The following is a 21,859-nucleotide window of genomic DNA, read 5'->3' on the forward strand; positions in this document are numbered from 1 at the left end:
TCCACCAGATCGTTTTCAAGCTGCACGAGCAGAATTCAAAGAGCTAATGCAGGCAGGCATTATCCGACCATCAAAGTCACCTTGGGCCAGTCCGCTTCACTTGGTTCAGAAGTCAAATGGACGATGGCGTGCCTGTGGAGATTTCCGCCGTCTAAATGCCACGACCAAACCAGATCGCTACCCCAATACCGCACATCCAGGATTTTGCTAACCAGCTACATGGTAAGAGAATTTTCTCTTGTATTGATTTGGTACGTGCTTTTTACCAAATTCCAGTCCACCCGAAGGATGTACAAAAGACGGCTGTAATAACCCCCTTTGGGCTTTACGAGTTCCTCCGAATGCCATTCGGTTTGCGAAATGCTGCCCAGACGTTCCAAAGGTACCTCGATCACCTTTTTCGAGAATGCTCATATGTGTATGTATACATCGACGATATTTTGATTACCTCGGAGACTGATACCGAGCATGAGAAACACCTGGCATCAGTACTTCGGATTCTGAAAGCAAATGGACTTTAAATCAACAAGGATAAATCAAAATTCCGTGAACGTGAAGTAAACTTCCTGGGTGCCACGGTCTCCCCAACTGGCGTTCGTCCATTGCCGGCTAAAGTAAGCGCAATTCGCAACTTTCCACAACCTACGACTTATCGACAGCTACGACGGTTTATGGGTATGCTCAATTTCTACAGACGTTGGTTACCAAATGCTGCAAATGAATTAATGCCATTAACGGACTTACTATCTCAGCAAAAGAAAAAGCAGCAAGAACTGACATTAACACCAGCAGCTGCAGCAGCTTTCTCCAAAGTCAAAGAACTCTTGGCCGCGTCGACTGAATTGGTTTTCCCAGCACCGAATGCCCAATTAAACATGTCAGTTGATGCCTCAGATTCTGCCATCGGCGGTGTTTTGCAACAGTTTATAGGTGAACACCTACAGCCCATCGCTTTCTTCTCCCGAAAGCTTTCTAAGACGGAGCGAAACTATAGTACTTATGACCGAGAGCTGCTTGCAATATTCAGTGGAATACATCACTTCTGCCATTTTCTTGAGGGCATGCCGTTTACCATTTATACTGACCACAAGCCTTTAACGTTTGCCTTCCAACAGCGACATGAGCGGCAGTCTCCACGACAGATACGTCAACTAGAATTTATTGGACAATTCTCGACCGATATTCGATACAATCAGGGTGCAGCCAATATTGTTGCCGATTGTCTCTCACGACCCGAAGTAGACGCTGTCATAACACCCATTACCATTGACTATAACCGGCTATCCGAAGCTCAGACTACAGATGAGGCTCTTCAACAGATCCTGAACGATCCAGCTAGCTTGTTACAACTTCAGCGCATAGTTCTACCAGATAGCCAACGACCTATTTATTGTTCAGTCCAAGATGGTCGTATACGAGTTTATGTGCCAGCTGTGTTCCAGAGAGATGTTTTCCTGAAGTTCCACACGCAGTTCCACCCAGGACATGCTGCTACATTACGAATGATTGCCGAACGCTTTGTGTGGCATAACATGAATCGCCAAGTCAAGCAGTGGTCACGAGAGTGCATCCAATGTCAACGTGCCAAAATTGGACGTCACACTGTTACACCTGTGACACCTATAGGAATGCCAGACGATCGATTCGCACACATACATGTCGACATTGTGGGCCCACTTCCAACAAATCAGAATTTTCGATACCTGCTCACAATCATCGATCGTTTCACGAGATGGCCCGAGGCCATACCTATCTCGGAAATTACAGCCGAAGTTGTTGCGCAGAAGCTTCTTGAGGGATGGATATCTCGGTTTGGTGTGCCAGCAACCATAACAACGGATCGAGGTAGACAATTTGAGAGCCACTTATTTCGCCAGCTCAATAGATTGATAGGTGTACAACATATTAAAACCACTGCCTATCACCCACAGTCAAACGGATGTATTGAACGTTTCCATCGAACGCTCAAGGCTGCTCTCATCGCCGCGGACACAGTATCGTGGGTTAAGGCCCTCCCTCTGGTCATGCTAAGCCTTCGAAACACTTTCAAACAGGACATTGCGTGTACAGCCTCCGAGTTAGTGTATGGTACCTCAATATGTCTCCCTGGACAGCCGCTTGTCCCTAGTGCTGCTACACCCGACGAGCATAGTTTTGTCCAACGACTACGTCAGACCATGGGAGCATTGCGGCCTGTACCGACGAGCAACCACTCAGTCCGCACTGCCTTTGTCCATCCGGATCTGCAGGCTACGAGTCATGTATTTGTGCGGACTGATAAAGTAAAGCCTCCGCTTACACCTCACTATACCGGCCCGTTCAGAGTGTTGGAACGAAGTGACAAGTTTCTAACTGTAGATGTCAAAAATGTTCCTCAGCGAATTTCCATGGACCGACTCAAACCAGCATATATTCCAGCGGCCCAACAGGTGCAGGAAGAACATGTATATGCCAACCGTCTGATGAGTAACACAGGTCAACATTGCCGTTCGAAACCAGTAGGTTCCTCACTGGAGGGGAGCCCTGTGGCAGATTGACAGTTAACCTACGACCAAATATGTGTTGACCGGCTGGGGAAAGAAGAGGAGACGGATTAACGGACGTCTGTCAGAACAACATTAAGAAACCCCGAAAAGAACTGTCATAGTTTTCTTACTTGTTTTAGTATGTAGTTTGTTGTAAATAAACCAATAAAATAGTTTAAAGTGTGCCCCGACTACTTTGCATCCCGCAAACCGGCCACACACCAATGAAAGAGGTGTCAATTTCTATTTTAACTTTCGTAAAAGTGTAAAAGACAGCTTCCAAGAAAAACATCATAGAAAGAGACTGATATTTTATTTACCACCTCATTGAAGAAGTAAATAATGTTAAATAATGTTGATCGTATATATATGTACACTTTTAAAAGAATTATTTATTAATTTTTTAGTAATTATTAATCAAATATTTGTGAATTTTATCAGATATCTGTACAGAAATAAACTAGTCCTAGTATATATTATCTACATTCCTTTAAATGAGGCATCTCAACAAAGGTGATTATAAAGAATATTTTTATTAGTTAATGGTTGAACTAATTATTCATTATCTGCATACCTTTATATGAGACATAATATCAACAAAACTGATTATAGACAATGTTGTTTATTCTTTTACAGATATTCAGTCGTGTGATGGATGACCGAAGTTAAGTTTAACGTTTGAGTTAAAGTTAAGATAACTCTCAGGAATAACGTGCCCATAACTATATAGGTAAAATTTGGTGTGATGTATCGCTCGCAGTTATGAGATAGTTATATCAGCTGCGGTTAAAACTCGCCCTGATGGAATACAATGTTGCCTAATTTACTGTTCCGTTCCGTCACAAATCGTCTGTCATTCAAGTCATTCTGTCAAAAACAAATTTGTTGGGTTTTGTTTTCAAAATTGTTGAAGTTCTATTTTCTATTTGGTTCTATTTTTTAGTCATGAAGTTAAGTAGTATCGTGGGATATTTGAAGTTCTTGGGTACTGAAAATTCAAGAAGTTTTAGAAGGAAAACAAGTTTTAAACTCTGGTCATCTTATTTTGGCTGGAAAAATAGAGGAAAGTTCTGAGCATACCATCAAAATATATGGTTTATTCCTTCAGTAAGGTCCAATCCCCACGAAATTAAAGGAACCCTGTCTTTCACAAATGGCATGAGCATTAGCCAAATGTTATGTTCTTGTAAAGTGGAAAATGTAAACATGTCTCTACTCTTGTTAAATTAAAGGAACCCTATCTTTCACAAATGGCATGAGCATTAGCCAAATGTTATGTTCTTGTAAAGCAGAAAATAGTGGAAAATGTAAACATGTCTCTACTCTTGTTAAATTTAAGTATAAGGTATGTAAAGTTCCAAAAATAAATGCAATCATGAAAGGAATATTTTTGATTTTACATTGATATTGTTTTAGGGAAGATGTGAAATTAATGGAACATTCAGTACATGAGTTGAAAAAAATGTTAACAGATTGGCAAATGAAGACCATTTTTAATTGATCTAAACATTTATAGAAACAAAGTATATCGTTAATATAAAATATTACCTGCCTGAAGTAACTTGGTGTACAAATCAATAGTAACCATAATTTTTATTCCCAGGGCCAGTGAGAAACAATGTGCATTTCATTTCTAAGTGTTCTAAGGAAAGATCTCATAATAAATAGATCTGTACAATGAAGATTAACCTAATCTGTTTAACCATCGAAATTATTGTATTGTTATAAAAATAATAAATCTCCATTTCATATTATTTACACTTACATACATTAGCCTGGAATCTCATTGTGTCTACATTAGTGGCCATAGTCACAAACCTACCCTAGTCTACGGAGGTACTATCTTTCGCAGATGTGGTAATACCGGGTTTGATACATTATTGCTAAATAAAGTTTGTGAATAGTAATTTTTCACAAAATAGACAGAGCTTTAATAGTTTTCACTGTACTTAAATCTTTTTTACATTCAGTGGTAATAACATATATTTTGTTTTGGTATTTAAATTTACCTAAATATTTATAGAAATATACTATACTAAAATAAAAATGTATACCATTTTTATTCAGTTGCAATGCGAAGGCAAAACAATCTTACTTTTCAATTAGAATACGGAGTGCAGTCCAGTCCCTTGAACCGCGATTTTCGGCTCTTATTGGAGCCTTCATCGGAAGGAACGTAGGCACTGTTCTCCATATTTTAACTGATTCGTATCGAGAGGTTTTCCCACCCATTGCAACTGAAGTGATGATAGTAGGTGGCTAGCGCCATCTGGCATTGAAAGACAAAGTAGTTTTCAATCCTAATAGTAAATTATTAATATTGAAAATATTACTAAAAGATTTTTATTTTTTTTTTAAGTTTTCAATTTAAAAATATTTTAGTAATATTTTCAATATTAATAATTTACTATTAGGATTGAAAACTACTTCGTCATACTATACTAAATTCAAGATGCAGTAGAAATAAACAAACCAAGACACGTTAAATGCTACTATGAGCACTCCCGAATCATAATTTACAATGTATATACATTGTAAATCCCAAATCATGATTTCCAAAGTTTATACATTGTAAATTATGATTCGGGAGTGCTCCTAATAGTAGCATTTAACTTGTCTTGATTTGTTTATTTCTACTGCATCTTAATTTTAAATTTACTGTAGATGCGGCCATCATAGGACTCTTACTTATAGATGCAATAAAATTATTGGTTTATTTTCATTTTAAATGTTATACTTCCAGTATTGTATGTAGTACCTAGATAATACATATATTTTTAATTAAAAATATAAATATCTTATTTTTATAATGAACAACATTAAATTTACTTCTTGCGGGAGTAGCAAAAAGTTATAGTAAATATTTTTAACTCGTTTAGCTTTTGATGCTATTTTCCATATGTTTGTGTAAGACATGTTTAACGAGTAGTCTAAGGGCATATTATTATACTTTGTTATACAAAATAGACATAAAATTTTGAAACTTTCAGCTTCACTTTTTCATTGTTTCAATATTAAATTCCAAATTTAGACTCTCCACCATTTTCTCATAAAAAAGTATGTTCAGTTTTTACCCCAGGTAGACCGAAACCACCAAAAAATTGATGTTACTTAAGTTTTTAAGTATTAAAAAAATGCGTTTCATCAGATACATAAAATAAATGCAACTGATTATGTTAAGATAGTGGTGCCCCTCTTAATTTTTATTCCTAAAAACTTTACTATTAAATCAAAGTTTTAGTTAAAAAAAAAACAAAATGTTTGCTTTCTGTGTGGAGTTACAAAAATAAGTTGAAATGCTATTTAATTTCGTATTATTTCCTGGTGATCCTCTGCCATACTAATTTTACATTGTTCTTACATGCAAGCATTTGTAAATTAATTTACCATTAAAGGGCGACCCAAGGTATATTCATCTTAAATGGGTGGTTGTAGTTTTGTATATTTTATTTTTATTTTAGTTTTTTAATATTTTTAAGAACAAATAAAATAATTATAATTATTCTGAACTGTTGTTTCTTTATCAAACTTCTTTTTTTTTGAAAAAAGTATCAACAAATCCATATATTTAAATTCAATATAAATGTAAATTTTATAGATGGAATTTACATAAAACAAGAATTTTTCATGAATGTTCGTTCAGTTTATCTATTCTTCCTGTCTTTTTTCCATATGCCTATTACGGTGTCGGATTATGGTCCGTTGTTTCTTTCACCCATTTTTCTACGCTTCTCTGTTTTTGACTAGGCTTTTCATTTCTTCTTTCGTTTTCCCTCGTACATGTACTATATCCTCTATTTGATCCCTCCAATTCTTTCGTGGATGTCCTCTTCTCCTTTTTGTTGTGTTTCCCATTTCCAGAATTTTCCTGGCCATCCTTTCTGGTTTCATTCTTATGATATGTCCATACCATTCCAGTTGTTTATTTTGGATGTGATATAATATTGGCTCTATTTCTGTTCTTCTTCATTTCTTATTCTACCCCATTTTCATTTTCCTGCAATCATTCTTAAGTGTTTCATCTCCATTGCTTCTATTTTTGACTCATGTTTCTTCTGTATTGTCCAATTTTCACTTGCATAGGTTATTACTGGTCTTGTCGTCTTGTTATTGTATTATGCATCTTCCTTTTCACTTCCATTTGTATGTCTCTATGTCCTAGTATGGGTGTATTTAAGGTATAAAATATTCATGTCGATTTGTTTCCTTCGTTTGCTATTTCAGCGTCTATTTTCCCGTCGTCAGTTATTATACTCCCTACCTAGGTATTCATAGGTTGATACTTTTTTAATGTTATCTGATTGCATTTTATTTCTCTGTTGTTTAGGCCTTCATTGTTATTTATTATCATTGTTTTGGTTATCTCTTAAGCTTTCGTTTCATTTTTCTGTATGCCTTACACCTTATTACTATTATTCCATACCTATCATGTGTTCCTTTTTTTGTTCTTCAGTTTTACTACATCCTTCCTGGCTCTTGGCATTTGAACACTTCAACAAAAAAAAATTATAGACATCAATTTCAATCCTATTCTTTAATTAATGTATGGTATTATATTATATCTCTGTTATTTGTAGTCTAAAAACAATCATACAAACAAATATTTGCATATTATACATATAATAATTACATACAATTGAACAATTGAACACATCTAAGATGAACGGAATTATCAATCAGTAGCCTCCGTCCTCCATAAATACTGAAAATGAAAATATTATTTTTTAAAGTCAACTGTCCTTAAGTGACTTACTGAAATTTGAATTGCCCGCCAAAAGTGACATTTTTCTCAGCCAAAATTTGGCAACACTGTATTCCATCAGGGCGAGTTTTAACCGCAGCTGTTATATCATCAACGTTATATTAGAAAGAAGTTTTGAGGAACAAATTTTGAAGTAACAAAGAGAACCTTATGTACAAATAGTACAAGTTGGAGTCAGCGCGAGAGATTGTTCCGAACATACCCGTCGTCGGCTACCGCCGATGACCGAACAGCAAACAGCTGTTTGGGTTCGTTGGTGTTTCTAAGTTGCTTTCAAACGGTAGATAGAAACAGGGTTGTCAGATTGGTGTATTTTCCCAAAATTTTGGGTTAATTTGAAAGCGTCTATTGGAATTTTTCTAAGCAGAAATTGTAGTGGGATTTTTTGGGGGCGGAAAATTATGGATGATTTTAAGGGGTCATGGTAAATTAAATTTGCGAATGTACATAGAACTGTATATTATACTCCCATATAATCGAAGACGATAGGAACTATGAATTATTTCCATGGCCCTCGTTGATATGGTAGTATGAATTTTGCTTTACTGTTCTCTTCATTTGACTAATAATTTATTAAAATGCGGCAACAATTTAAATTTGGGGACTTTGGGGTATTTGAGCTAATTTCAGGGAATTTCAGTTTCTAAGTGGGGGATTTATAAAATATCATCTGGCAACTCTGGATAGAAAGCTCAGTAGGTACTTAAAATAAAATTTCAACTTATATCGCTCGATTTGATTTTTGTATAATTTTTAAAATTGTATTACCCTTCTATTCTTAATTATTAAATCACTAGCTTCTAAATTCACTTGATTTCTGTCTAAAAACAAGTCAAAAGATGAACCTAACCTTGCATAACTACAGAGTTATCTCATAACTTGAGGTTTAACGTCGCGTTATAAAGTGACCAGATAACTCAAGAACTGTCAAGAAATAACGCAAATAGTTAAGTTAAATATGATACATCACACCAATTCGATGATTATAACTTAACTACAGGACAACTTTACGTTAAAGATAACTTCTGTCATCCATCACAGGGCAGATTATGTATTAAAATCTAAGGAAATTTGTCTTTTTAATTAATAAGTATTAAATTTAATTTTTATTTAATAGTACTTAAAGCTGCTATGTAGTCAACTATGGTTTCTCATATTCATAAAAATTTAGTTTTTGTAAAAAGGGGTCACAACAAACAATTAGGTAGATAATCTCCTTGGAACACTTTCTCCTAAAAACTATAAGATATTGAAGTATACCAGGTAGTAGGAAGTAGAATTCACAAGATACTAGACCTTTAGGTGTAAAGTTAGTTAGCATCCTCCTTGATAACTCTCTCTAAATGTAAACTAAATGAATTAATATCTATTGGCTCATACACAATAATCGTCGTTACTAATGTGAGTTGAGTACCACAGAGTGAGCTAAAGGACAGCTGGACTCTAATGTTCATCTACTCTTAGGTGAAGCTGTTTAGTTCAGCTGCTCCACCATACCTTCCAATTTTGCTCCTACATAATAACCTCAATCATTTAACCCAATCCCAGGAGATAATCTAACACCATACCGATGGACTAAACTAGAGACAAACAATTCAGAAGTAGAAGCACAAGAGGCATAGTAAGGGGAACCAGTGTTGCATAAACCAGGGGTCACCAATTAGTTTCCCTGAGGGTCCGTTTCGAAAACCTATGACACTTCCGGGGTCCGGATTTATGCTGCCTATGTCTGACTGTTCTGATTTGGTTTCTTTGTGGAGTCTTGTTAAAAAATATCCCCTATAAACAAATCAGAAGGGTGCCGGGCGAAATTTTTGGGCAGAAATTGTTTAATATTTTTTTAACAAATTCAAAACATCACCTTTTTGCCCAGGAAAATATGTTTTTAGCATTTTTGGGTAATCTTAAATAAAAAAGATCTGTCATTTTATTAAGAGTTTTCAAGCATCGCAAATGCATATTTTCGCATTTTTCATATTTTAAATCGCTTATAACTCAAAAATTATCAACTTTTCAGACATATGACAAGAGACCTTTATTCTTTATAATTACCCAAGAAACCTAAAAATACATTTTTCGAGGCAAAAAAGTAATTTTGAATTTATTTAAAAAATTGTTTCGTCGGCACCCTTCTGATTTGTTTAAAACAGACATTTTTAAACAGGAATCCGCAAATAAATCGAGTCAGAAACATTTTTTTATACGAAAGTGGCCTCACACATGGACTAATATGGAAAGGAAAACTAATAATATCTGATTGTTTTTTGGTTACTGTAGACTTTTCTGTAAGTTTTCCTGGTACAATAAATAAAATAATATAAATTCATTGTGTCTTGTTTTGATGTTATTATCAGTATATTTTGAAAACAGCAATATTGTAAATTGTTACTGAGAATATTTTAAAAATTAGGAATTTATATTTTGGGTGCTAATGAAGTTTTTAGACATCTTCAATTTTGTAGAAAGGAAACTGAGGAATTTAAAATAAATAATCATAGTACAAAATGCTAATTAACATGTTATCTTTTCTGCATTAGTTTCAATGCAAGGTGTTTGTTGCAAACTTTATTAAATCTGAAAATTATTTTAATTAAATGCACATCGGAAAGTACTCCTACTTAACATATAGTAGAGAGGAAATGAATATAAAAAATGCACATGACAATTTTTATATTAGAGCTTACTTAATTTCAAAATTAATGATTAGTAATTATAACAATAAGGGGGAAAACTCTTTACAAAATTAAATTATCAGAGAAAAATGACATTTTTTATGTACAACCTGTCTGAAGTTTGGTGTGAGTTTAGTGCAACTGAGTCTCATTAGGGAGTTGAGATATTCATCTGTTAAGTGAGATCTCTACCGATTTTTAATAAAGTTCATTCTTGATAAAGCGGCTTCGCACACATAAGTTGAGCCAAACATAGTAAACAATTTCATGGCCACACATTATCAAAATTTCCAAACACTAGGTATATTCTGAGTTTATTGACGGTCCGCACAAAACTAGCTCACGGTCCGGATGCAGACCGCGGTCCGCTAATTGGTGACCCCTGGAATAAACTATTCCCCAGAGAGCTTGTGAACTCTGGGGGGTACTGTGTTGGAATGATATAAGCACACTACCATTCCTATTAGCATTTTGTGAAAATTTGTCGGAAACGTGTTGCACAGATGGATCATAAAATAATATACGACAATATAATTTAATAAACTTAATACCAGAACCTTAAGACCTATATAACTACTACCTTAAGAACTATACCCAGACGCCAACATCATAAAAGAAATACAGTCCAGAAGACTCCAATGGGCAGGACACCCCAGAATTCTGACCAAAGAACAGTAAAACTGGTGTGAGAGGAAGTCCCAACTGGAAGAAGACCACGCTGACGCACTCGACTCCAGTGGCGAGATAATATAGCAGGAGAACTGAAGGCTATGGGCGTGAAGAATTGGATAGATTGCTCAAAACAGAGAAGAGTGGATGCATGTTAGTCGACTAAACCCCACGCAGGGTTGTAACACCACGGAGTAAGTATAATAAACTTTCTTCCCTTTTGTTAACAAAATATTGTTCTCTTAGAAATACAATGACTGATAAGAAAATCGTAGATTACTTACTGCAAAAGGGTTGTCTGTGGTAGGTTCATCAAAAGGATTTTCGTAAAATCTTGACATTTTTTATGAGCTCTCTTCTAGTTTAATTTAGAGGCACAAATACACTGATTTATCTTATCTACATGCGTCTATATTAACTTCATAATCTTGGTTGACAAGACACCATTATTTTGCACAGCTGTGAGTAAATGTCACATACTAACATAAATTGACATTGTTTGACGCATGTTATTTTTAAAATTAAGAGTACCAACCTATCTTTATTGCACTGCCATCTCCAGGCAAATTCTCTGAACTCATATGTTGTTTGTTAGAATGAGAGGGATTTTCATTTGTCCAACCATAATGAAGACTATTTTCGAAATTACATAGATATCATAACCACGCAGGTAGTAGTTGTGCAAAAAAGGAAATTTTCAACAAAAACAGCTTCATTTATAATTTAATTTCGTTTTTCTTACCGTCACGCATTTAAATAAAATTGAGTAGTTTTAAATATTAACTGAGAACTTTTGAAGATGATTATAATTTTATTTGATATACCTTCCCTATTTGATATACTTTTTTAAGATATGGGCAGGGAAGGTAAGATTTCACGAGATACTAGACCTACTGAGCGAGCTTAAAGGACAGATTGACTCTAATGTTCATCTACTCTTAGATGGAGTGGTTTGCTCCAATCTAATCTACATTGTGTACCTACTAAGCATACAATATTGCATAAATAGAGGAACCGAGATATGCACCTAATAATTACATCACCAAGAAAAATGGGCCTTTGATTGAAGAAGCCTTCGGTTAATAAGCATTCCATGAGATCACTCACAATTATGTCAAGAATATGCTACTAGCTGACCACACGAAGATGTTCTACACACAAACATTATTGAATGTAATAATTCTAAAAATAAAAATGGCAACTATGAAATACATAAATACAAACACAGATCAGGTGGAAAAGATGTGGTGATAAGTCTTAAAAAAATAGAAAGACTGATATAGGCAGGACTGTTAAACAGCGACAATTCGTAACTAGCACAGCTCATAACGGTTAAATTTGTAACATCAAAGTTGAATTATTCTGTTTATTTTTGTTAAAGTGGAAACAAACTTGTATTACAGTTACAATTGAAATTACGTTTATCAATTTAACGAACCAGCATCAGAATAAACATTTTTGACATATTTCATGAAGAAATATATTTTTAAAATTACAGTAAAACCTATGTTAACTGAAATAATTGGGGGGAGGCCGTTTCGGATAACAATAATTTCAGTTAAAAATAAGATTGTTTTTGTATTCCTGATCAAATTACATACACTCTGGACCAAAATTAACCGGCCACCTTAAAAATGGGTCATTTGTGATGTCTTATATCTCATAAACCTGTTGTCCGATTTAAGTGATTTTTGTATCAGTATAAGAGTATGGTATAGCCTTATTCCTTGAAAATAGCGTTATAATAATATTGTTGCTAAACAGGTAAATTTTCATGGTATACCGGGTGTACGAATTAACTGTGTTTTTTTCTTAAAGTTTGTATCACCCTGTGGAATATTCTAGTATTTATAAAATATTGAAATTAAAACCTAACTATAGCCTCATGTTTTCTCAATATTCTGTTTTTTGATTCATTCACTTATGTTGGCTAATAAAAAAGTTCGGTAGTTTAACAACTATCCATGTTTTTCATCAATACGGACGATTTAACTCACCAGCAAAATTAACCCCACCACCTTTATTATTGTTTTGTTTACATTACCTGTGACAGTTTGTTTCCTAAATTTGTGTCATCGAAGGATTTTTGACATACAGTTGTTGTATGACATTGTTGCAAAATCTGTTTCCGTGTTAACAACAATTCTTGAACAGTCCCTGTAATTTTATATCTGTCATTGTTAGCGAATATTGTTCAAGTTGAAATTTTAGTGCTTTTTTAATGTTTGTGATTTGAAAAATGCCACTCGTTCCAACTGATGCTGCTAGGGCAGTGGCTTTAGTTGATGCTGGTTACAGTCAACGTCATATTGCTCGTACACTCGATGTACCCAGAACTACGGTACAAAATGCCATTAGACGATTTCGGGAGACAGGATCATACAACCGCAGGCCAGGTCAAGACCGACAACGATGCACATCAGTTCGAGACGACCGCTTCATTGTCACCAAAGTATTGAGAAATCGCTTTTGCACCGCTTCTGAAGCTCGTAGGTCTCTTCTTGAGGTGAGAAACGTTAGTGTGAGTAGACAAACGATTAGAAGAAGACTGTCAGAAATAAACTTGGGGACTTTCCGTCCAGCTCGCGCACCACAACTGCTCCCCCAACACCGTAGGGCTAGACTTCATTTTGCACGAGAATATGCTAACTGGACTCTGGCGGAATGGAAGCATATAGGTACTGTTCTCAGATGAGAGCAGAATAACCCTAACAGGTCCAGATGGACGCCAACGTGTCCGTAGGCATCAAAATGAAAGGTTTGCTCCATGCGCTATAACCGAAACAGTGGCTTTCCAAGGAGGGTCAATAATGATTTGGGGAGGTATTTCTTACTAAGCGCGTACTGATCTTGTTGTGTTCGGTAGAGGCAGTGTGAATGCCCAAGTATACGTGCAAGAAGTTCTCCAAGACCATGTTATGCCTTTTGCACCATTCATTGGTGATAACTTCAGACTAATGCACGACAATGCACGTTGCCATACAGCAAGATCTACCCGTGAGTACCTTAATGAGGTCGGGATTCAAGTTCTACCATGGCCAGCACACAGTCCCGATCTTAACCCAATTGAGCATATCTAGGACAACCTCAAAAGACGGGTAAGAGCGAGAGTACCAGCCCCTGCATCATTTGAAGAGCTGAAGACAGCTGCGGTAAAGGAGTGGCACAATATCCCCCAATCTGATATCCAGGATATCATGAATGGATTGCCAAACCGGCTCCAAGAAGTCCTAAGGACTAGAAGCGGTAATACCCATTATTGATACCCAATTTTTTTTCAAGACCTTGATTTCCAAAATATTGTTAATTTGAATTTTCTTCTAAGAGTTTATTCATTAGATTTTTGCTGTAACAAACGGATTTTTTTCAAAAAGAATATTTTTTCTCTTCCGCGGAGGTAGTTTTCACCGTATCCTTCATAAAATGTGGTCCAAAGTTAACAATTTCTGCAAATTAAAAGAAATACAAGGTGGGCGGTTAATTTTGTCGGTGAGTTTATTTATTATTTTAAAACCGGTTGAGACATGCACATGAAAGTTGGTGGGTTTTAAGACGAAGTTATTGCACGTTTTTTGGCATACAATTAGCATTTAATATTCACCATTGGCGCGCATACGGGTATTATGATGGCTAATATTACCCGTATGCGTGCCAATGGTGAATATTAAATTCTTAATTATGGTATGTTAAAAAATATGCAATAACTACGTCATAAAACTCACCAAATTGTATTTGCATCTCAACCGGTTTTAAAGCAATAAATAAATCGTCAGTTTGTCAGAAAATTTTTAACATCCCCTATCTGAGAAACTAAGCATTTGCGGACATAAGTTTATAAAGCAAACTGTCATTCTTTTTTCATGCAGAATTACCCCTTAAACTTTGTCAAAATTTTTTAAAAACACCCTGTATTGATAAAACACATGTTTAGTTGTTAAAGCACCTAAATTTTTTATTATCCAATATAATCGAATCAATCAAAAAACAAAATGTTGAGAAAGCATGAGGCTATAGTTAGGTTTTAATTTCAGTATTCTACAAATGCTAGAATATTCCACAGGGTGATGCAAACTTTAAGAAAAAAACACAGTTTGATTCATACACCCGGTATACAATGAAAATTCACATGTTTAGCAACAACATTGTTACAGCTATATTGCTAAAGAATAAGGCTATAACATATTAAAAAAATCACTTAAATCGGACAACAGGTTTAGGAGATATAAGACATCAAAAATGACCCATTTTTAAGGTGGCCGGTTAATTTTGGTCCAGAGTGTAGTATTGGAGAGATATATCTGCAAAACATCGTTGTCAAAGGGAAACACAAAACAAAATAGAAGATTTCTTTAAAAAAAAGTCTAAACATGTTCATTTTTCTTAATTTTATTGCTTTTTGTTTAATTTACTTTTTATTGAGAAAATTATTGAAACTGTCAGTCGAAATACTCCTTTGTACATTTTTGTCTTATTGAATAATTTACAAATATATAAATACAATCATTATCTCAAATTTACAAAACAAGGCAATTTATTTACGCTGATGCTACAGCTGTGGCAGCTCAGGGAAGAACCTTCAATGAAGTCGAAGTGAAACTGACAGATGCCCTGGGAGACTTAGCCCTATACTACGATAAAAACCATCTGAAACCCAATCCCACAAAAACCCAGGTATGTGCTTTCAACCTTAGAAACCAGCATGTCTGAAGGCCGATGGAGGTGGAATGGTGTGGTCAGATGCTGGAACACAATGAGACGCCAAAATACCTTGGCATCCGTCTGGATAGAACTCTGTCTTACTGATACCACTGTCAAGATGTTAAAAGAAGAAAGTAAGTGCCAGAAATAATATCATCTGCAAGCTAACTAATACAAAATGGGGAGCACAACCACACTCTCCTCACTTACTTCTGCCTTAGCATTATGTTTTTCGGCTACAGAGTTTGGAGCACCAGTATGGACAAACTCTGCTCACGCAAAGAACATCAACGTGGCTCTAAATGAAATGCTTCATATAATATCGGGTTGCCTGAAACCGACACCTATCGAAGAGGTATACGGTATACCCCATAGCTGGGATTGCTCCACCACCTATCAGGAGGAAGGTCACGTCAGAGGTAGAACGAAAAAAGCAGGAGATGGACCGAAGACACCCCTTATATGACCACCAAACTCAGCCAAGCAGATTAAGATCTCGGAAAAGCTTCCTGAAAACATCAAGATCCACCCCGAAGCGCCAGAGACGCGCCGAATACACCTGTGGCAAGCGTCAGCTACTGTGACACATTTTCCTCCCTCAGAGGAAATGGCTGCTGGACACAATATTTACCGTATCTGACTTGGAAAACGCTCAATAGACTAAGAACTGGCATTTCACATTGTGCTAGCAACCTGAAAAAATGGGGATACCATCTATTATCATGTACAGAGATGAGAGAGACCAGCACAGAAGAAGACTTAATTATAGCAAATGACAGGGCCATCTATGTGGCCAACCATTGGAAATACAGAATTTAAAGTTGTTGGTGTTCCGGACACGGAAAGTCAGTAAAGTATCTCGAATTTTTGAATAAAAACATACAGATATATACCATATTTTTGGAAAGCTCTTTTATAGGATAAGGAAAGGCGTTACTCAGTAGTGATATCAAAAAAATTTCAAAACAAAAATGTAAGTACAGTATACACCAAACACAACAATAAAGTTGGCAAGTAAAGAAATAGAGAAGTGCAGTTTCTAAAAAAATGAAAGAGAGAAAACTACAGTCGACTCGCGTTAATTCAAACCTGCGATAACTCGAATCTCTCTATAATTCAAAGTTATAACGAGTTCCCTACAAAATCTCTTTATATTTCGAACTAAATCAATACATTTTTATACACTTGGTAATTCGAACGAAAAATATCATTGCTACAAACAAAACGATGCGTTAATTCGAACTCATCAGCATCCAACACTCGACAATTCAAAGTTACAGAGATTGTGACAAGCAGCTTCTGACAGCTATTTTACTGATTTACAAAGCATGGAGAGGTGTTAACACTCATAACTATTCTCAACTGCTTCAAAAAATCCGGGTTTTTAAAAGAAGATCAAGAAGATCTTCCATTACTTATGGATAATGAAGAACCAGCAATAGAACCATTAGTTGACATCAGCGGTGTGAGTTTTTCTGACTTTGTTCAAGTGGATGAAGATGTTGCTGTCTCAGTTTCACTAACCAATGGCGAAATTTTATCTGCGACAGATACGAATGGAAAAAGTAACGATGAAGATGAGTACGATACATCAGAACCTTTGGCAGAGGTGTCAGTTAAGAAAGCAAGCTCCTCATTTGATACCTTACAAACCTTCTGCCTACAAAACGAAAGTGATGAGAAAGCATTTCAGGCACTTTTTCTCTTAAAAAAAATTATTGACAGGCTGAGCACCAGCAATGTGCTCAAAGCACACCAGTATAATACAGTTCTTTCCAAATATTGATTAATTCACATCAGGAATACATACATGTATGTATGTACACGAATGTACCTCTAAACTTTTGTCATCGTTATAGAAGATGTAGCAGTTAATAAATAATCAACACTTAATAATTCGAAGTTTTATTTATTTTCTCTCACAAATTTCGAACCATTTGATATTTCAAACACTCAATAATTCGTAATGTTTTAAGAGCCCCTGGAGTTTCGAATTAACGGGAGTCGACTGTAGTTGCAACAGCCAAATCACCAGGAAATATGTGGAAAGTACTTTAACACACTCACTGCCCATGACACCAATCGGAGTCAAAGTAATACTTTACTAGATGCTCATGACTTCGATCGGGACTGATAAATAGGTTAATATAAATGTTAAGACTAATAAATCCGTCCAAATAACATTTACTACAAGAAGAAGCAGACCATCCCAGGTTACCATAAATTACAACCCTATCCTCTTAAAAACAGTGGTAACATATCTTGGACTCCAGTTGGATGAGAAACTGACATGAAAGACACACATGAAAGAAGCCAACTTAATCTGAAAAATATGTACTGGCTACTCAATAGAAAGTCCACACTATCACTTGAAAACAAACTGACCATCTACAAATATATGCTAGAGCCAATTTGGACATATGGGATTGATCTCTGGGGATGTACCAAGCCATCAAATACCAAAATATTACAGTCATTTCAGTCCAAGATACTCTGTATGATATCTGGGGCACCTTGGTATGTAACAAATCTAACCTTACACAGTAATCTAAAAACCCATTAATAAAATATGTAATATCCCTGAATTATTACCAAGAATGAACATGAGATCATTACAATCTGTTCATAAGAGACCTACGTGATCAACCTTTAGAAGATAAAAGATTGAAACGAATCTAACCTACTTGAGTAACTGTTACAAGAACCATTGATAAATGGTACTCGGCACATGCATATTACAAAATTTAAACTATTTACTTATTACTCTAAACGTTACTGTGGAGTAGATTGTAAATTTGCAATTAAATAAATAAAAAAATTTTTAAAAAACTTCGAAGTAGTAAAGGAGTTTAAATATCTGGGGACCAGTAATCACAGATGACAACCACATATAAAAAGAGGTCTCCTCAAGGATGGCTGCGGGGGAATAGAGCATTATCCTCCCTATCATCATTATTAAGATCTAAGCTGCTAAAAAGAAAATCTAAATTAAGACTTTACATGTACATGTCAATTATTCAACCAGTTGTTACATATGGAAGTGAAACATGGACTCCACATCAGCAGGAAATAAATATATAAGCTGCTGGTATTTGAAAGGAAGGTTCTAAGAATGATATTTGGCTCTCAAAGGGTAATTGACAGGAGAGTGGAGAAGGTGTTGTAATGTTGAATTGGTGACTTTGGTACTGAAAACATTGTCAGACATATAAAAGCTAACCATATAAGACAGACACGTTGTGTGGTAAGATCAGAGGAAAACAGAGTGTTAAAAGACAGTACTTTTTGAGAGACCAGACGGTAGAAGATCAGTAGGTTGTCCAAGAAAAAGATGGAAGGATGATGTTGAAGCCGATTTATTTAGGATTGGAGTAGAAAAATGGGAAATGGAAGCGCAAGATCATAGAAGATGGAAGGTTATAGTGGATGTGGCTAAAACATTCCCCGAATTGTAGAGCCAGTCAAGATGTCTCACATAATATTTATTAGGTTAGGTGCTGTTTTGTTAACTGCTGATTCATTATTTTTACTTCAGAGCATAAAATATGTGTATGTATTGTATTTTTTAAGCAAATAAAATTTGTTAAAGGCAAAATCAGAAATATCCATCTTTGGGTACTATTACATACATACATCATAGACAATCAAACAGTAGTCACAATAATAATTAATGCACTACTAACGACAACATTATAATATTTTCGATCAATATCCAGTGAGATATCAAATAATAATATTAATAAAAATTTTCCATAATATTTTCGATCAATATCCAGTGAGATATCAAATAGGTAATAATATTAATAAAAATTTTCCAAGATTCTTCAAAACAAAAAATAGCCTGTAAACTTAAAAAACAGATGGTCAAAACCTTTGTAAGCAAAACATTTACTAACCAAAATGATACCATCATAATGTTTCTATTGTATATATTTGAAAACAGTCAACATAATCCTACAGAACATTTAGTCTAGGAATATAAACAAAGCATCAATAATATTATAAAAGAACCTTATCATTTTAAAGATATATTTTATGTGCTAGACAGTGGTCTGTAAAACACAATAAAACATCTTGATGAATATAATGTCACAGTTCTAAATATGATTCACTTTAAAAATAGTACAAACATAAATACCTATTTTAGTAATAGTTCCAACATTTGATAAAATTATGTTTGATGTATTGTTCTGCATATAAAATACTTGAGAATATTAATAAAGGGATTGTGATTTTAATAAAAAAATCTAGAAAAAGATTAAGAAGGTGTAACTTACCGGTTTTGGGTTTTGTACTTGATTATCAAAAGGGTTGTAGTCATCAACTCGAAGTTGAGCATTTGTGTTTCTAGCAACTTGTTGCACAGATGGATCCTAAAATAATATACGATAATATATTAATAAAGTGCGCCATAACAAACTTTCTTTCCTTTTGTTAACAGATATTGTTCTGGAAGAAACACAATGACTGATAAGAAAAACGTAGATTACTTACTGCAAAAGGGTTGTCTATGGTGGGTTCACCAAAAGGATTTTCGTCAAATCCTGACATTTTTTACGAACTCTCTTCTAGTTTATTTTAGAGGCACAAATACACTGTTTTATCTTATCTATATGTGTCTATATTAACTTCATAATCTTAGTTGACAAGACACCATTATTTTGCATAGCTGTAAGTAAATGTCATTAGACTGACATAAATTGACATCGGTTGACGCATGTTATTTTTAAAATCAGGAGTACCAAGCTATTTTTCTTGCACTGCCCTCTGCAGGCAAATTCCCCGAAGTTGGACAACTTATTCATTGTTCCTAACGATGAGAGAGGATTTTCATTCGTCCAATCACAATGAAGAATGTTTCAAAATTATTCAAAATTTCATAGATAACAAAACCACGCAAGTATTAGTTGTGCAAAAAAGGAAATTTCTAGCAAAACCAACTTTATTTATAATCTGATTTTTTTTAAGATTCACAAACGAATAAGTAATGGGGATTAAAATAATAATAACTCGAATTTGGAATAAGCTGTCGTAGGTATTATAATTAAATATTTCGTTTTCGTTTTTCTTATCTTCATGCATCTAAATAAAATTGAGTAGTTTTAAATATTAAACTGGGACTTTTGAAAATGCTTATGAAAACCATAATTATTATTGCAGTAGGTATGGGTATTTGACCTTTTACAGCTTTTCATTATCTGCTATTAATACGTTTTTTAAAGTGGTGACCAGCATTTTTTAATTTTCATTTCGTTAAATATACACTGCGCGTCAGAGAAAACGGACCACCCACAAAATTTAGAAAATTTTATATTTTGTTACATACTTCTCCATTTTTTTTAATTTGATTTATGTTAATTAAATTAAATGAATTATTATCCGTGCACTGAGAAGCTAGACCGAGCCTTCGAAGAGTATAAACAAATTCACACAGCCTAGATAGATGGATTTAAAGAGGTGGCCTTTTGGTCTATTCCACTGCGACCCTTTCAGATCTATTGTGGTCCTCTAGTCCTAGATTACATTTTCTAGCCTGACCTTTTTTCAAAGGTCTAATAGCTTCGAGACTGAACCTTCGATGTAGCTATTTGCCGGTGGATTTTATTCTCCTAATGCACAGAACCGCAGATTTGCCATATTGTCACAGTACTGTCATAGAATGTGCTCTGCTGTTTCTTCTTCCAGCTGACAGAATCTTCACAGGTCATCGTCTGACAATTCCATCAGCTTTAAGTCTTAAGTGCCTATTTACCTTACAGTGCCCTGTTAACAGACCTACTATGGCTTTGACTGTTTTCCTGTCTTTGCTTATTAAGTCTGCCGTAAATTTTGGCAAATGTTCTGTAATGAACTGTTTCGCCTGTCTTTGTCCTGGTAAATTCCTCGGCCATTCCAAAGATTTGTGAGCAACTCACTTTCTTTTAGCCGTTCTTGTTACTGCCCTTGAAATGCCGCAGAACGGTTCCGGTCCAACGATTGGAATTGATGAGCCTTGTTTGGCCATTTCATCTACTTTTTTATTGCCCTTATGACCCTCGTGCCCTGGTACCCAGTCTACCGTGACCTTGCTACTGTAGTTTATTTAGGGCACACACACAATACCATACTAGCTTAGAATCGATCTCGACAGAATTAAGTGCCTTAAGCGCTGCCTGAATATCTGTGAACATGGCAACAGAACGGAACGTTCTTTCCTGCCTTTCGATCTGTTCTATGCAGTGATGGATTGCCGTTATTTCCGCCTGGAAAACTGTGGCATCCTTAGATAGACTTACCGGGAAATGTATTTCGCAAAGCTTATTAAATCATAAAATTTTCAGAACTCGTTAGTTACGAATCAACAAAGCTTCGCGAAATTGATTGATTTGGGAACTGTGTGAACTATTGTAGTCAACGGCGGATCCAGCAACCTTGCAAGGAGGGGGCAATGAAATAAAAATTTTCTCGTCACTCGCGTACGCAGGATTATTTTTCGGTATGGGCTGTTACTTTATTTTTCTTCATGTGTCATGTTCTTTCAGAACGTTGGTTAC

General features: G+C 35.2%; 1 protein-coding gene across 1 annotated transcript in view; it reads right to left on the bottom strand.

Moving 5' to 3' along the window:
- The window catches only part of LOC126878478 (secretory carrier-associated membrane protein 1), a 111,451-nt gene extending 91,378 nt beyond the window's left edge, over nucleotides 1-20,073 (bottom strand). Inside the window, exons 1-2 of the mRNA XM_050641228.1 lie at nucleotides 19,821-20,073; nucleotides 19,604-19,699 (exon numbers count right to left, since the gene is read on the bottom strand). Coding sequence (XP_050497185.1) covers nucleotides 19,604-19,699; nucleotides 19,821-19,877 — 153 coding nt within the window. The 5' untranslated portion in view covers nucleotides 19,878-20,073. The remainder of the gene's footprint in view (nucleotides 1-19,603; nucleotides 19,700-19,820) is intronic.
- Between the last annotated feature and the right edge of the window lie 1,786 nt (nucleotides 20,074-21,859).

This window comes from Diabrotica virgifera, chromosome 10 (genome assembly GCF_917563875.1).
Source record: "Diabrotica virgifera virgifera chromosome 10, PGI_DIABVI_V3a".
Classification (NCBI taxonomy): domain Eukaryota; kingdom Metazoa; phylum Arthropoda; class Insecta; order Coleoptera; family Chrysomelidae; genus Diabrotica; species Diabrotica virgifera.